Source organism: Lipophrys pholis (genome assembly GCF_963383615.2).
Source record: "Lipophrys pholis genome assembly, chromosome: 23".
Taxonomy (NCBI): Eukaryota; Metazoa; Chordata; class Actinopteri; order Blenniiformes; family Blenniidae; genus Lipophrys; species Lipophrys pholis.
In genome coordinates, this window is record NC_137645.1 from 6,220,621 (window position 1) to 6,239,251 (window position 18,631).

Sequence of the window (18,631 nt, forward strand, 5' to 3'; positions counted from 1 at the left end):
GCGCCGGTGCCTGCGCACACCTGATCCAATTAGGCGCTGCACATTTCCACCGCGGAGTAATTGGATCAGGTGTGCTGGTCTGAAGTGGCGGAGGAGCGCGGCGGTGTCCCCGCCACGCTGGGAGCCGCGCCGCCATCGCGGGCCGATTTCCCGCCGCAGTTCCTTCTGCACGGGCATCCGAGGACGTCCTCGCCACACTCGCTTCACTCTTTTTGTTTTCCTTTGCCAACACTTTTCTTTCCGCGCCTCCTCTTCCCTTCTTCTCCGTGGGCCCCTTTTCTTTAGAATGATTTGTTTACCCACAATCCCCCTGGGTAATTAGCGCTGTGATAATAACTGGTGTTGGAAACAAAACACACCCACTCGCTGAACAGTGCACACAAACACGCACGCATGTAGACACGCACCGGGATAACAAACCACTTGGTTGCATTAAGTCGTGACACGAGGAGAGCAACTGCATCGGCAATATCAACAGTCTGGAAGCAACTGTGCATTTACCTCATAGTTTTAACCTCATTAGACAACGACTGAACGCTCGGCGCTGATCCGATTTGTCGTTATCGTCAGTTAACTTGCTGTTTGATCTGAAGCAAATTGAAAACTGTCGTAGGACAGTGACAGCCAGGTGTTGTTCAGAAACAAACCGTATTATCAATAATTTGATTAAAAAAGGAAATTAAACAATGAAGCCTGGCAGGAGTTTGACTTGAAGGCAAATTCGTGTGTATGTGTCAGATTTCTAAGGTGCAAACATGTGTAGCCTTTAGGCAGTTGTTTCACTACATGATTGTTTCCGTTTTACATCCAATTTCAATCCATCACAAAGCTTGAATTTTTCACCCTAAAGTAACAGTGTTTACAAGCTTTATTTAGAGAATGGAAGCAAGCTTTACGTCGTCTCCCCGCTGAATAGCATACAGCCTGCTGTGTAATTATGAAGTAATGGTGTTTCCTCTTGTTCATTCGCTCGGATGGAGAGAGTCGATCGCGAAAAGGAAAGTGGAAATGACTCTGAATTGGAGATGACTGAAAAACGCTCCTCTGTGCCGACTGTCAACAGTCTGGAGGGAAAGCCCATCCATCCCGGTTTGGCCTTGTGCTGTCTCTGTGTGGCGTGTCTATGGCCTTGTTGTGTTATGACATTTCTGCGGCGGTGTCAGCCAGTGGAATGCAGTTCTCATAAACCTATCCTCCCTCGGCGTGGCCTGCGAGCCGGGCAATCAAACGTTGAGGGGAGGGGTGGACTTGTTGCCTTGCAGTCATTCAGCAGCTGCCCCGGTCAGTGGGGTTGCTGACCTCGGCTCTTGTGAGTGTATTTGCTGCCACTCATTCAGCTCCCCCGGGTAGCACACGGTCATGACCGTCTGTGGATTGGAGGCTTTCGGGAAAATCACAAGAGGAAAAAAAAAAAAACCATAAAAGAAAATGTGCAACGCTCTCTTGTTGTCCTGTTATTGAGTTCCTACTGGAAAGTTCCCAGTGGCGAGCGTTCAAGCTTCAGCCGTCTTTTCAATTCCTTATTTTTAGGTCTTTAATGGAGGCGAGACAAAGTGCTGCCTGTTTCAATTCAGTGTGTTTTTTGGAGCAGGATGTTTCACATGTTGAGTCTCACCCCCCCAAAAAATGGGGTGGGGGGGAGTGGGGGGGTGGAAACAACGGCACCTGCTCAGTCACACGTGTGCATCATGTATTTTTGTGTAATTCAGAAGAAAACATGTGTGCCGTCAATCTAGAAACGTTGAGGGGGGGGGGGGGGCTTGAGAGGAATACAACAATAAAAGGAAGGAGGAGGAAGAAGGCGGGAGAATCCCCCTGCTGTTTTTCCAATCAGGAGGCGTCGTCCTCCTCACTTGGTGATTTATTCTCTCTCCCCTCTTTCTTCTTCATGTCCCAATTTCCAGCCCTCCCCACTGCCGCCCCGCCCTACGCTTCTTCCTTTCATTCATTCCTTCTCCATTCAGCCTGTGAATATAGCGATTTGGAAATGACGACAGAAACACATCGAGGCGTACTGTGTTGTTAAAATGACTCACCTGTGAGGTTATGAGCCTTTTCATCCAAAGCCATTCTTACACTTCACTTATTCTCCGCGGACGCAGCCTGGAATAAACGCCGCTGCTTGAGAGGAGACAGCAGAGATCTTTTAATTTAAAAGCAGTATTAAATGATATATGACCCCGCTGACCACCATTAATAAGTGTCTGGTGCCGCTCTCTGCTCTCCACCAAACATCAGCCCACTTAAATTAAAAAAGAATGAATCAAGGGTCAAGACTAAATATTATATATTTAGTTAATTGAAGCCAAATATTGAGCTTCACTGTGAGCGACCACACTGCCAATACACATCAAAAAGAACCATGGTTACCGGAGGAGAACATTTGATTTGTCATGGCATGCTTGTGTGTGGGTGTCGCTGACATTGCCAATAAATAGAGCATTCATTCATTATCACCTGTCTTGTTTTGTTGCCAGCCAATCATTTAGTCGCATTTCATGTCCCAGCGAACCCTTCTGCGCCTCCCTCCATTCATCCCCTGGAGCCACAAGTGTGCGTGTGCGTGTGTGTGTGTCACCGTCTGATTCCTCGCTGCCACCCGGCCCTCCCTTTAACCCTTTATAGGACCCCCGTCAATATCCAGAGACATCGAACTTTGCAGCCCTCATGTGTTATTACGTTTAAAATAAATGTAAATAAACACTATTGGAAGCAATTAAGATACAATGAATGTGATTTTAAAAGTGATTAAAATGACATCTTTTATTGGATAAGCGCTCAAAAGGTTAATTTCTCTGTTAAAATCTTGCAATATGATGTGTTAATTGGAAAAAAATAACCTAAATACGATCAAAATAAAAAGCTTTGGGCCTGTGATGGAAAATGGACGTACTTTATTTTGTATTTTCAGTTGCTTTTTTCATGATTTATAGCTGAAGAAGATTCAATATTTTTTAAATATGTTTCAATGGACAACCCTCTATTGCACTTGATCAAGCAGGGTTCAGGGATTTTTCTTTTTTTTGCTTTATATTTTCATGTAAATGCTTAATATAACAATTTAATATCTTTTATCATGTGAGGGTCGTCACTTCACCCTTGTTGGTTTCAGGAATAAACTAAAGAAATGTAGAAGCGCCTCGTCCAGTAAAGGGTTAATAAGTGTGTTACTTGGATGTGGTAGAGCGCACGACGTGGCACGTTATTGTTGTGTTAGATTCTCCAATGCATGTGTTTATGTCTCTCTCTCTCTCTCTCGCTCTCTCGCAGCCCTCCCTCTTTAGACACCCACCCACTGACCCCTCCCTCTCGGCACTGGTTGGTTGCCACGGCTACAGTGTCGCCTCTCTTCCTCATGTTGCTATGAGACTCGGACCGACAGACCTGAGCTGAATGACAATGTGTCTGTGGCTCTGGCAAACAGCCCACAACAGCCAATAACAGACAGTCTAGACAAACACTTCCAGATCGGGGGGTCTGGGGACTTTGGGGTGGGGGGGGGTGGGGGTGTTGTTTGGGTTGGCAGGAGCCCTCTCACCATATGAGGAGCAGTGTATTATCATTATCATTTAATTCCAGCAGACGTCTCTTTGCGTGTGTTATTGTATGCTGAGTGATTATGAGAGTAAATCTAAAAATGATGGAAATTGTGTCGTATTATCCCTCCTTGTTTAACAAACAGGGATAATACTTCAATTTAGGTCTTATTCAAATAGATTATCCACGGTAGGATGTGTTTAAAAAGATATCAGTGATTTCCTACAATGTAGAAAGAAGTCAAACACATTATTTTCCTTCAGCTCTGTAAAGTTTTGTCTTTTAATTCAGATTCACACAGACACTCCAATCGGCTTTGATAGAACTGAAGCACAATCTAACGATTAAACACATAGATTCAAAATCACTCAATTCTCAGTCTGTTGTTTTTTCTATTTATGTAACCTAAAGAAATTGTTTTGTGACTTAAAGTCCATGAAACTAACAAAACAGGAATAATCTTGTTGTTTTTACTCTTTTAATTTATTAACAAATAATCTGGAGGGGCATATGCCTTCATTTCAAAAGGAAATATCAAGGTAATCTTTTGATTTGTCACTTGGAAAAGTCTTAGCCCCTGACATTTGTCTTGTTTTGACATCATTCAACTGACAAACTGTTGTGGATTGGTTAGATTCGGTTGAGAAATTATCTTTTTTGTTTATTATGTAATCTCAAAATCTCTGGAATCTGCCAAAACAACAGTGTTTTATCTGTGACTCTGTGTTGTGAGCAGACACAAGGGAGCGATGGGTTCTCTCCCCGTTAGAAAAAAAAAACACACACACCTCGTCTCTGTGCTGAAATATGCTCTGCTGGAGGCGCTGGCAAGCATCAGGATAAAAGGAGATTTGACACGTAGCAGCAGGGCTGACGTGGGGAGGAAGGTGAGCCCTGTTGAGCTTTGTGTCTCTGGAATCAATCAGCTTTTCTTCAATCTGTTGGAGGGAGATCGAGCATGAGCCCGTCCACGGCTGCTCAATTTGATTATTAATAGATTGTATGTATGATATTTAGATCTCATGACCAATTAGTGATGAAATATCCAAAAGGTTTGCTTGATTTTATAGAGGAATTGCATTCCTCAGTAAAGTTGGTAACAGTTTAGTCTCTTTCCTCTTTTATTTTCTGTTTTTCTTGCACCTTTCTTTTTCATCCTGGCTGCTGTTCGGTTCAATATTTATTTTGTCAGTGGAGAAAAACTGAATGCTGGATGAGTTCATGGCTCTGAAAGAACAGGTGTTTTATTTTAGTGTTTTTTTAAAGCGGATAAATAACGCTGTCGGTATTTCTTCATGTCTCTGTCTCCTCAGGAACTGTTTACGGCGGAGTGTAAGTTTAAGGAGTCGGTGTTCGAGAACTACTACGTGATCTACAGCTCGATGCTCTACAGGCAGAAGGAGTCGGGCCGGGCCTGGTTCCTGGGCCTCAACAAAGAGGGACAGGCCATGAAAGGCAACCGGGTCAAAAAGACCAAACCAGCTGCACACTTCCTGCCTAAACCTATAGAAGGTAAAATATTACATTTCCATATTCCTGCAAGATGTGCCTTTCTTTCTCTTTTTTTATTCTGCTCAATGTCGTCCCTCTGCTTCTCCAGTTGCGATGTACCGCGAGCCTTCGTTGCATGACGTAGGAGAGGCGGTGCCCAAACTTGCCGTGGGCCCGCCCTCCAAAAGCACAACCAGCGAACCGGTCGTCATGAACGGCGGCAAACCAGTCAGCAAACCCGACAAGGAGGCGACATAACCCGACACCCCACCACCACCACCAACACCACCACCACCTCCCTTTTAACCCTCCTCTCCCCTCCTGGTTCAGCCGAGGCCAGGAAAAAAAAAGCCAGAGACTCGCCCCACTGCTGCGCTCTCAAAAAGCTAAACTGCAACAACAGGTAACAGACAAACAAACAGCTTCAGTTCTGACTGGTCAGCAGTGGGGCCGCACCTCCCGCCTCACCTCGCTGGACTGGACTGGCCTGGTGTCGTGGGGGGGCAGGGCCGCGGGCGACTGCGCTGCAGGTGGTGGCGGGGAAACACGACGGCGACGTCAAGCCGGGGCGCCAGCCAGGCAATTTAGAAGTGGGACAACTGGCGAGCCCTCGTACGGGGAAACGAAACAAAAAAAATAGAAAGAAAAAAAAAGACTTTTCAAAATTAATACGAAAAAAAAATCAGAAAACGTGTCGTCCTCACCGGTATTTTTCTGTGACAATCTGTAAGATTGAGGTCCTGTATCCTCTCCTGATCGTACTGTTTTTCTGTTACCGGGTGCGCTCGCTTGCTGGCGGCCACAGACGTGCATTCGCACACACAAAAGTCCACTCAAAAAATTGATCTTAGAGTAAATAAGGAGCAGATTAATTGCATCAGCAAGCACCGGGGCGAAGAGAACTCTTTAGGTGGCAAACACTTGATGATTCAGAAGATGCTTAGTCATCAATCGATTGTGATTTGGCACAGGAAATTCTGCCCTCGGCTCACAATGAATCGCATTTGACAAAAGGCCTAGCGTTTTACAAGAAAGTTCAACACGCCCTCCGACCTGTCCCTAAGTTTGATTACATATTATATATCCGTTAAAAAGAGTTCTTATTTGAGCATGTTTGACTTTTCAGTATTCCTTTATTATCTGTTATTTATTACTCTGCACACACAAAGCACTTGTGATTATCAAGCTACATTTTTGTACAGACATTAACCATACTTTAGTTTCTACCTCTCTGTCCGATAGTTCTTGTTTTCTTCTTTTCTTTTCTGTGCGCGCATTTGTGTGTGTGTGCCCCTTTAAATGCTCTGTTTTCCACACGGCTGACACGCGTGTAGCTCAGGAGAGGAGACGGTAAGTCGACGGAGTTTTGGCCACGAGTTGCTGAAATCGGCGCGTAGCTGAGCGCCAAAAGCATTTCCACAAATCCCCCGTTTGTAGCAACACGGAGACTATAGGAGGCATGCTGGTGTCCACGCAGCATGGTAGCAGTCAGTGTTTACATAGAGTAGCAGATTTTGTAGATGGATCGATGGCGTCCTCGGACACGGGGATCCTGGTAGACCTACTTTCTTCTGTTGCCTTTTTCGAGTACTTGAAATCTAAGGTAGGTATGAGGGTAATAGCGGGTAACAGGGGTAAAAGATGTTAAAGCCACTATGTGTACAAACCGAGCATGTCTGACTTGACTATACACGTCTGGCTTGATTCCAGGTACCAAGAACTACAACTCCTTCTGTAGGGGCATTATGTATGACTCAATAATCACATTTAAACACACTTAGAGCTGAGAGATAACCTTAAGTATCCATGTTTGTGATATTTTGCACTTGTTCGATATGAAGACTGTTTATCCAGTTTCATTGTGGGTCTTTAGCACCTTGCAAAGGACCAAAGACTAAACTTGAAGTATGGTGAAAGGATAACCTGGTAGCTTTGGTCCTCTTATTCATAGTTTTGAGCTTGATGGACATCAAATAGGTTTTTAAAAAAAAGTGTTTTGCCCTTAATGTATTTAACCCACATTCACATCTGCAACATGACTTAAAAAATTGGCCAAATCTACACACTTTTCAGAGGAAAGAAATACTTTTGGGACAGATTTTATAAAACATGGAAAACTCTTGATTCACCATCAAGTCTCATTTTGGAGAACAAAGTGAAGCTTGCTGCTATGATGTGGACAGGTCTTCATTGCTACAATCAGTAAATATATGAAGTGATTTCCACTTCTGACTGCAGAGTATGAGTGAAGTGGTCAGATCTGATCACCGGGATAAACTTCTGTATCTGATGCAAATGTCTGTCACAGTTACACATAGTGGCTTTAAATTTGCCTGCACAATGGATTATTAAATCTGTATAAGGTGAAACCAATGCCTGAGAGTTGTAGTTTTAGTAGAACACAATCAGAACCACCAAAAACAAAGAGCGCTCATCAATTATAGTGTTGAAACAAACCTGTCTGAACATACTGACGCACGGGCTTGTGCGAGCCACGAGAAAGGTACAGTACAAGGTGGAAAATCAAAGGAATTCAACCAAACAGTTTCCAATGCTTCGCCCTCTCACTGTGACAAGTCAACATGGCACCAATCTGTTCTGGACTTGAATCGTGTTCGGCGCCCAGGCTTTTTCTGTTTACTCGTTTTTCTGTGACGGCAACACTAGATGCCAATTAACTCCTCAAGAAGTCACTCCAGTCGCCGGCCGCATCGCCGAGGAGATACTAATACTGTGATCCCCACACTTCAAATTAGTGTCAGCGACAATGAGGCGGACTCGTGCAAATTAATATATTCTGTAAGGCTCAGGATAACAGCATGTCTGCTTTTAACCGGTGAAAATAAACACTGTGCATTCCTTCTTGCTTTCCACCCCAGTTCTGGGCACCATGACGGCTTTGCATCTTAACACTTGTCATATTATCTGAAGACGAACGAGACTCCTGCAGATGTTACTGCAACTACAAAGAACCGACGAGAGTGCAGCATCGTAACAAAAAAAAAGAAAAAGAAAATCAAGGCCGCATGATTTATTCCCACACTGGTTATAACGACTAACGAGCACCAGCCCGAATCCGCGGCGTTCCCAGCCTTTAGTAACAGCCGCACGCAAACAAGCCCATCTAAGGCACGGGGTTGTCTCACCGTGCAGCTGAAGAGACTGTGAAGAAGAAGAAGAAGAAGAAGAAGAAGAAGAAGAAGAAAAAAAAGAACAAGATCGCTCACAGTGTTTCTAATTGACATTTCTCACATTTTTCCTCACATACACCACATTTCTCTCTCCGTCTCTGATCTCATTAGCTTGTTCCAACATGTGCGGCCGACCGGCCCGACACATCCCTTCCTAACTCATCCAGCCTAATGCCGTCCTGCAGGTGTAAGCCTTTGGCCCTTTATATGCTGTTTTCAACAAGAAAGAAAAGAAAAAAAAAAGAAGGGCGGATTAAAACACTGTAAAAAAAAAAATGTATTCCCTTGATACTGGAAGTGTGCAAGTACATGTGAGCCGTTGGATCATTAGACAGAGTAAAAAAACAAAGCATTACTAGCAGTGTGAGTGCCTCTCATCCCCTGCCAAGCTCGAGACGTGAGGTCCGGCGTGGCTGGAGATCTCTCTCTCTCTCTCCCCGAAAGTTCCCACAAGTGGTCCGTCCTGTGTGTTACTGGGGATCGTGTCGATGAGGAAGAAGTCTGGTGTTGTGCTTGTCTAACGTCAAAAGAAGTGTACCGTCCATAGACTACTCGTTGTGTCACACTAGGGGTTTTCAAACAAAAAAAAGAAGAAGCGTAGAATGAACCCTGACAATCAGGTCTGTAAACCTCCCTTTTATTTCCATGTATCCTGTGTTGTCTCGGCTGTCGGAAGTTTCTCCCCAAAAAACCCCACTTTAATGACGCTTTGGAGAGCAATGTTTTTGTACTTGGCGACCATTCGGAGCTCCAGCTGCTAACAAGGCTCCCAGACAACAACTGCTCGTCACAGAAAAATATCATCAAGCGGCTAATTTGTCCTTCACTGCTGGCAGAGGAAGAAGATGTCTCCGTTCACAGGTCCAGCTTGTTAGGGTAGCAGTAGGGCTCCCATCCTGTGCGAGCAGCTATTAAAGGATCTGTGGGACGTGCTCAAGATTTAATGACGGCTGAGGCCGGAGAAGAAAAAAAAAAAAAGAAAATGGCCTGGTTTCCTGGCTACTGACCAAAGACTCTGCTACATTAGCGTTTCCAGGCTGGTAATCACAGCTCCTGGTTCAAACAAAGACGGCACAATTACTGTCATCACCTCCTGAGAGATCTCCCTCTTCGCTGGTGGTTCGCCAGGTACCAAGACTACAATTATGAAATATTCTAACGGCCGAGCTCCGCACAGGAAGAGAGACGCTGATTTAATTAGAAATGAGCAATCATGACAGCCCGGGTCACTTTTAATTTCCATACACAAGCACCACTCATGTTCTTATGGCAGGTACACATGTAGCCGTCCTGTTCTGTGTCCCGCATGAACTGCAGCTCTGAAATCACAAGTCAGAAGTCACAGAGTGGACACGGGACAAGACGTAAAAAGCTTTTGTGACCCGGCCGCGGCCATGCAGGCGCACTTCAGAGACCCGGGAACATGTAATGGCTGAGCACTGCACTCCTCATGTAGCTTTTGTCTCCCTCAGGTTTTCTTTGCTGTTTCTTTTTCTTTTTTCTCCTCACCACTTTATTCCTCTTACAAAAGACTGCCTTATTACATCTGAATCTGAAAACCAGACGGTAAACGCGCTCCCCTCCCTCTCATCACACACACACACACACGCACGCACGCACACACACACACACGCACACACACACACACACACACACACACACACACACACACACACACACACACACACACACACACACACACACACACACCATCCGTCCAATTCTACTTTTCAATTATCCTTTGATCCCCAATCTTGTGTTCACTGTAACTATGCTCGCTTTTGCTCTCTGCTCGTCGTGTAATCGTGCAGCCAGAGATCTTTATTCCCACCTCCTCTTTTCTCCTCCACAGCACTACTCCTCCTCCTCCTCCTCCTCTTCCTCCTACACCTCTCTCTCTCCGGACTGTTTACCACTTGTTGCATGGTTTTTAAAAGCAGAAAGATGGTGGTGGTGGTGGTGGGGTGGTGGGGGGGCTAATGCATGTGGTAATGTAGGAAATGTGTTTTCAAAACAAACAATTACAGCATAGCACCAGTGAAACACGGCCTCCGGTTCATCCCTGCCATCGAGTTGCACGTACACAGATGCGACGGCCTGGTTTGTTCGGGAACAATTTGTCAAGACATATTGTTTTTAAAACACCTGAATTACTTTTTTTTTTTTTTGTTACACTTAAACCTTGTTTGTGTAAAACACTTGCAATGAAGCGCCAACTGAAGAGTGATTATTACTGTATTTGGATTCCTTTGTGAATTTTCTCTAATACATTTGACATTTTACATAAAATCCACCTGCCCTGACCCTTTCGTCTAATGAGATTGTATTTAAAAATGACAAAACAAAAACCCTTAATGATGATGATAGCACTGGAGTGAGGCTTGAGCAGACAACTTGTTTTCATGGCCCGTTGTATCCTCCCCGTGCAAACCTTTGGCAGCAATAAGCTGGAAGTGAAATGTGACTGGCGCTACCCTTAAAGGAGATTACTCTGTCTGTCGGTAAATGTACAGTTACCTTTACATACATATTATGCAAACAGAGTTTGTCTGCACTGTACAGTTTGTGTCCAATCCATTGTATACACAGAGAAAACAAGGATATTGAATAAAGGATTTATAAAAAGGAAATGCACCTGGAGGGTTTTTTGTTTTCTTTTTTCTTCATGTGTAATGTCCTCAATTCTGTCCATCTATTCCACATTCACACTCGGTTTAAAGTTCACCGTCAGACACTGAAGGAAAGTTTATTATTGTTTTCAATCTTGTCATTTTAAGGCTACGAATTCATCTAAAACGGATTCGATTGGGAGAAATGGTCCGCGGGTCCTAAACCAGGACTCGCATTGCCTTTAACTATCAATCCGGTGTTCCCAGCAGGCCACACTCCAGCCTCATTATACTCAGTTTGCTGGAGGGCTACTTGCCCCGAGTGTCAGTCAGTTTGTGGTCACCTGATTGATTTTAAACAGTACATTAGCTGAAATACTGAAGACCCCTCAACGGCTGGCGAAAATGTAGGAGCTCCATTTTGGTCCCATTTTTTAAAATTCCGATTTTGTTTTTGTTTGCAAAGAGTTTCCAGCTGAGTTAAATGAGTCTGAATGTGTGTCGTGTTCTGCCTCGCTTTCCGAGTGACAACTCCACATCAGTCGACGGTGCACCACTTTTCTTGTTTTTGCTTCTTTTGTTTATTTCTTCTTCTTTTTGTAATTTAAAAAAAAAAAAAGCAGAACAAACTGGAAACGTGGGCTGTGATTCAGACATGTGGATCCAGTCTCGACGTCAAGTCTGTGCGATGATGACTCAGATTCACAGTCAGATGTGGACTTGCGCACGCAAGCTACGGAACGATGCCAAACACCTGCTGCTGCCTCCATTTTCTGCTCTCACCTGTGAGCTCCACGTTTCTTTACACTGACACCAATTTCACTGATCAAAAATGCTCCTCTTTGTCAGGAAAAAAAAAGGAAGGAACGACTTTTTTATCTGTTTATAATTACACATTTGTGTTCAAGGAGTAGAACTCAGTGCAGATCTGTGTAGATAATGAAATCGCCACAAGTAATCCAATATTGGAGAGAGAAGTATCGGTTTCCAGAGAGGCAGAGTGCGATGGAGGTATCATTAAACTGCTGCACTGTCAGGCAGACAGCTGGAAAGACTGTTGGGCAGGTTGACAAGCAGGAGAAAACACCCATCGCGCACATTCACACACAGACCGGGCCTCTTCTGAGCGACGGCTGAACCAGCAAATCCTGTAATTAGGTGGATGTAATTAAAATTTACATATGTAAATTTAATGTAAATTAAGTGGGCGCTGAAGAGCATTGCAGGGTTTAATTATCGAGAAGGAGGTTATTAAAGAGAGTAACCAAACACTGGAAACCTGCTGCTTCCATTCAAAATATATATATATATATATTTAAAAGATATATTTCCCATTCTCTTTTAGTTCAAACCGGTGGCCCATGTGGTAATTTTACAGTATTTCACCTGTCTGTCTTCATTATTTCAGTCATTTCTCGCGTTGACGTCTGAAGACTGACATCCCAGGCTTTGTGATTTGGCACATGGTGAGATCACAAGCCCCCCCCCCCCCCCCCCCCCCCCCGCATAATTTTAGATTTCGACTTTCTCACTTTGTCTTGACAAAGAGTGATTCATCGCCCTGCTAATCAATTCAATTGGGCGAGTGTAAAATGAGCAAAGTGGTGTTAGGAATAGATTCAGCTGCTCACTTGCATTACTTCCAAGATGATGTCTCTTCATATGCCCAATGTACTTGAAACAACAACTTTTATATGAAATATAATGTGTTTAAAGGTATAAAACTGACGGGAACTACAATTTCTAGCATTAGAAAGATGGATTTCTGTAAATTATTGCAGACACAGTCTGTAGTTTACAACATTGTGAAAATTTACATTAAAAACCCAATTTAAGAAAAATAAATAAATAAAGACTTCCAATATTCAGGCTTCTTCTCTGTCGGTTGACAAAGTTCACTCTGCATTAAATTGAAGCTCCGGCAAATGAAGTTTGAGTCAAGCCCATGAGATCCATTTGGCCATCAGCTAAACTAAAACTCCATTATTCACACGGCAAAATGACTGAACAGTAATCTCTTATTAAAAAGCAGCCAATTATAGCCGGAAAGCAAAATGACATTTTGTTATCACATGGTGCAAAATGTTTCGATTCCCCCCTCTATATTTGATTAATTTCATTAAAACAGTATCGAGTTGGGAATTTGGGTCCCTTATCTACTACAAATGCACACACACACACACACACACACACACACACACACACACACACACACACACACACACACACACACACACACACACACACACACACACACACACACACACACACACACACACACACACAGTTGCACGTGTTCACGCAGACACACAGATAGTATGCCCAGGCTGAAGCGATGTGTTTGAGGTGGCAGTGAGAGCTCACTTGAGAGCCTGTTTCTGTCTGCCTCATTATCATCAAAGACAACAGGCGCTCCGGCTCGTGCACGCGCGCAGGCCCGTACGTGGACGCATTCGCAGAGGCATGAGTCATGCATGGTTCTTCCTTGTAACCGCGGCCACTTCAAGTCGCGATGTCCTCTCACTTGAAAACCTGGTATCAACAAACTGTCGGCCAATGTGAAACTGAGAAAAGACCCCCGTTCGTCTCCCCTCGGCATTTTTATTTCATTTTATTTGGGTGTTTGTTTTTTTTTCCCAAACACATGAGGGAGAAATTTCCTTCAACCAGACAAACGAATGATCCTTCAACATTACAGTGTTTTCACACAATAAGATGATGTAAGGCAGTATTTCCTTATATTCTCCAGGCTGCTGTCAGTCACTCTGAGAGGTTAACGTCAAACCTCCTCTCTCGTTCTATCACCATTTGCCTGATTTTTCTTTCCTCTCTCGTGCTCTGAAACGGCATCCAGGTGATCGTAAGACGTGACAGCCTCCCACTGAAACTCGGTATAATGGCTGTAAGAATGAAATATGTCACACCGGGGTGTATTTGCCTGGAAATTTCATACATTGTGCTTCCACATCTTGACAACCTGAACCTCCTGTGGCTGAAAGAATATAGTTCAGGGGTCACAGTTATTGCTGTGGCTCCTTCTCTTCTCATGTCACATATTCCTTCAGTCACTCTTCCTTTCTTTTCTCCTTCACAACAACAGGGAAGAGGAAGGAGAGAGAGGCTGGTGAAGGAAGAGGGAGGAATGTGATGGCTGCGGGAGAGCAAGGAATAATTTATATCTCCAGGTGATAAGTGACACTTGATGGACACACACACACACACACACACACACACACACACTCACACATACAGATGAGGACAGAGTAGCATCGAGCGAAGCAAATACGCTGCCTGAATACTGATTAACCAATCAGAGCCCATTTCTGCCCGGCACCACAGATACTCGTTGGCTGCCATGGCAACCAAGAAAGCATCCTAGCTGAAGGGAGAAGGAGGAAGTGCCTCTGTACTCGAACAAATTTAAGAGGAAAATTACAAGACCGTCTCGTGTTAAACTGATCAGTCCTTCATCGGTTGCCATGGAAATCCTTTAAAATGTGTTTACCTTTCGCTGTGTTTCACAGGAATCTGTGTAGCACAATAATTCGAAAGAAACCTTGAAATTAAGCCAGGCAGAAATATGGATTGTCGCATGTTATGTGAAAGCCGTTTCCTCGCAGTGACACACAAGCAGATGATAATCACCCAAACACACGGGTTCACTCAGCTCCGGTCATTCAGCTAATCAATGTTTTGGATCTCTGGTCTGCAACTTTCATATTTCGGCATCATTTCTGAGCACAGCAGGCAGCTGTTTTCTATTAAAACTCTCTTAATAAAAGCCTTTGTGCGCCACCTGCTCCGCTCCAAATAGCAGGTAGATTGAAGTCAGGGACGAGTTGGCTATTTTCATGGAACTCCAACGGTTTATACATTGTCATACGTTTATGTGCTCACAAAGAGCTCATTATAAGTAATGCTTCTTTTTAATTGATTTGATATCTGATACAGTCTGACATGTGCATGCAGGTCACTGCAGACACCAGTAAATAAAATCAATGAGAAGGACAACAGCGTTGGAGCCTGTTGGGAGTTACGTTTGGTTATTAGTAGTAACTTACCGTAAGTAGTAGATTTCTTAAGGTAATAAATCACTGGAATGGAATTTATGAAGAATTTAAATGATTAATTTAAGTAAACTGTCATTTACTCAATAATAATTACAGTAAAGTAATTGATTAATTACTTAAAGTTAATAGATCATTAAAAATGATTTATCAATTGAAATTATTAATTGAAATAAATTTGTTTAATCATCCCCGGCTAGCTCAGTTGGTAGAGCATGAGATCTGGGATTAATTAACATAATAAAGAAATTATTGAAAGAATTGACTGAAGTTAGTGAATATTTCTGTATTAAAAAGAAAAGAAAAAAAATTATATATATATATATATATATATATATATATATATATAAAATTTCTTTATATATATATATATATATATATATATAAAGTAAAAGTGAAGGTGTGAGATTCAAGCACAGACTGTTAAAACCCAGCAAATGTCACAATACATACATAACAACCACCATGAATCATTCAGTGTAGCTAACAGGCGTTTATTAACAATATGTATTTATTCATAAATGGTTAATTCAGCAACTAGCAAACATCTATCTAACACAAAGGGGACGTAGAAACATGTTTTCATGGCCCCAACAAGCCACAGTAACAAAAAACATATCCAGCTTTCCCCTTTTTATTAAAAGTAGAATCTCATTAGTAGTGCGACGTGTCCACATAACTGTGCTGTATGTTATTTAGTCCACGTGATGGGACCTGGACAGAGGTCTGGAAAAAAAGCAACGTCTCCGACACACTTTGACAGCTGCAAAAAATTCCATTATCTGAGAGGCTCTGAAAGAGAGAAAAGAGAACCAAATTAAAGACAGAGAGAGCTTTTGTTTCGCCGCTTTGGCAATATTGTTCTCAACTGTCATGCAAATGAGGAGCAGTGGACTGAGGAAAACAGAGAGAGGCGAGCAGAACAGAGAGAGATGGTCTCAGAAATGTATTATTCCATATGGACGTGGCTTTCACTATCTCCCTTCGCACATTCAATGTAAGATTTAATAACGTGTCATACAGCGGTGCACTTTTCCTGTGTGTCGCTGCCGTGGACGTGATTACGTTTCCCTTGCATTTATCTCCATGCCGACTATTTCATAGCGCAGGGCTGCTTCATGTCAACACACAAACAGTTGTATTTACCCACCCAATCCTGGAGATTTAGGTTTCTCCACCATGCTGCTCTGGCACAAACACAGGGCCCACAGAGCAATGAGTCATGGGGAGGTTTTCACAGTAATCACGTCCACTTGGAGCCGCTGCGTCGCTTATCATCTCCGCCGAGCAGCGCCACGCTGCGGCTTGACCACCGTGCAGATTGAGAGACTCGGCCAGCTCCAAGACGCCACGGCGGACTCGAGCTATTGTACCGAGAAGCGTGTCACTATGAGCTGATGACACACAGCTCATCTCCATCTCAATGCATCCAAGACTGAGGAGACAAAACCCACCGCCACAAACATTTGAACTACAAGGAAACAAACCGCAGTTGTGTTTGTCATCGGGACCGAACACTGACTCAGCACTTGATTGGCTCAGAAATACAACGTAGGCACAATAGGCGCTATCCTTTCTCTACTCGCAGATCTTCTCCTGCTTCAGGTTCAATTATCCGACTGGACTGAACCAAGAAGTCTGTGTTTGTCTTTTCCTTTGTGCTTGAATCTCCAATCATTGAAAAGTGGGTGTTTAACCCTTTAAAATCTAATGAGGAGCTTTGACGTCTCCATATAAACCTGCACAAGTGCATAAAGAGCAGGAAAGACTGAGGGGTTTCTCCTTTAAACTGCTCCGTCTGTGGCTCAGGCTTTGTGTGTGGAGGTCTTTGAGTAAGTAATATTATTAGGCGGATGAACGGGGAGAACAGAGGAAAGGGGGAGTGGATTATTACACGGATTTGAAGGGCACCTCAGCAGGTTTTAATATTGAAGTGAGAAAGAGGCCCTCAATAAGAGACTTCATAAATATTGCATTTGGTTTGAAATGTGATTTCCCCGGCTGACTCTCATCTGACAAACACACGGAATCTTATTAGGATTTGGAATATTCAAATCTTCTATTATTGAGCCGCCTCATCAGCTCTAAACTCACTAATATGAAGCTCAAACAACTTGGAGTCGGAGTTCTGGGGGTTTTTAAACTCTTTAGCACAATCTCTTGTTTGCAGTCTGCTTCATTTCTGAATTTAAAACACCTCAACATATGTACTATGTTACAATATTAAACATATTCATCCATATCATTCAGTCAGAGTCAATCTACTCACATAAGTAAGACTTTTTTGTTGTTGTTGTTGATTGGTCTGTGCTGCTCATCCCACAAATGTGGCAAAGATAAACACACCGTCCTACTGTGCACATGTAAAATGTCATTTTTGTGAGCTTTTACATAAGGAAACTCGTTAATTCGATAACACTGCAAATTACAAAAACACAGATCCGGCAGCGAGTTCCTTCCTCCGTGCTCAGATAAGCACGGTGAGAATTCAATATCCTTGCTAAGATTTCTCTTATTAGAAGCCATTTAACGGCAGGTCGTTTCTATACAGGCTGAAGACCTTTGCCAGTTAAATGTCAGTGGTTTGCCAGAAGGTCGTCTGAGCGTCTGCGGTGCGTTCAGACGTGGCTGTGATTGTAGCCAGGGGTCGGCAAAGAGCTCCAGGATCGGTCACTGGAGGGTGGACAATTTTACAGGCTCAGTGGAAACATTTGGAAAGCTGCAGGAAAGAGTCCTAAAAAGCCAGAAATAAATTAAGCTCTATGCACTTCTTCTTTTCATCTGGCCAGTGGGTGTGTTCAGGGTCTGTTCAATAGATTTTTAGGTCTTAAAATAGAGGTTTGACCCCCAGAATCAACTACAGATAACATTGAGGAGTTTATCTTTTAGCCGCACTACGAGTCTTTTATGACAAGCAACTATTAAAAAAACAGTAGAAATTGTTCTCAGAAGTGTGAAACATCACTTTCAAGCACACTACCTTCTTAGCGTTTTCTGCATCAGTGGAAAACGTAAACACTTGAGGTTAAATTAATTAGATTCTTTGCGTTGTGACGATAAACAGAATGATTGACGTGACCACGTTCAAAGCGTCTGAACGCCGCGGTAAGAGAACGAGAAGATACAGGATATCTGACTGTTGGAACAGCTCAACTTTTGTCTCATTCCACCATAGAGAGAAAACTGTCGTGCTATTCATATTGTGAATGGGAAAGAAGTGCAACAAGCAGCCGGGTCAGAAGCACCAACAGGTAGCTCAGCATGTTGGTTCATTCACAAAACGGCTCCGTTATGCCAGGTCGGCGCCATATCGAGCGCTTTTTATTACCCCCCCCCCCCCATTTTAGGAGAGTGGCTTTGAAGTCACAGCTCCACAGTTTGAGAGCGAGCGAGCGAGAGAGAGAGAGAGCACTTCCTTTGGAGATCTCTGAGAATAAGATGCTTTATTTCAGCACGCGGGTGTGGAACTGGAAAAAAATGGAGCAGAGCAGAGCAGGAAGCGAGCCAGGCAGATGGAAGATCAATGCCAGGCTGCAGGAGAAACAGCAAGGAAAATGAAATAAAGTGTTTTTGCTTTGCCTTTTGTCGGCGAGCAGTTTGGTGACCTTGGAAACCGCGCGTGTCACGTTCAGGGGGGAGGTCAAGATGGCGGAATGGAAAAATCCATACGTCAATTACGCGCGCGCGTCAAACAAACAGCTCTCTCCTCTTTTTATGAGTTTGCTCACACAATAAC

The 18,631-nt window shown here is 43.5% G+C and overlaps 1 protein-coding gene across 2 annotated transcripts in view; it reads left to right on the forward strand.

Annotated features, from left to right (window-relative positions):
- The window catches only part of LOC308127675 (fibroblast growth factor 14-like), a 41,107-nt gene extending 35,454 nt beyond the window's left edge, over positions 1 to 5,653 (forward strand). For both annotated transcript variants that reach the window (XM_080492872.1, XM_080492873.1), the window contains exons 4-5: positions 4,851 to 5,049; positions 5,138 to 5,653. In XM_080492872.1, the coding sequence (XP_080348998.1) occupies positions 4,851 to 5,049; positions 5,138 to 5,286 (348 nt within the window). In that variant the 3' untranslated portion in view covers positions 5,287 to 5,653. The remainder of the gene's footprint in view (positions 1 to 4,850; positions 5,050 to 5,137) is intronic.
- Positions 5,654 to 18,631: the final 12,978 nt, after the last annotated feature.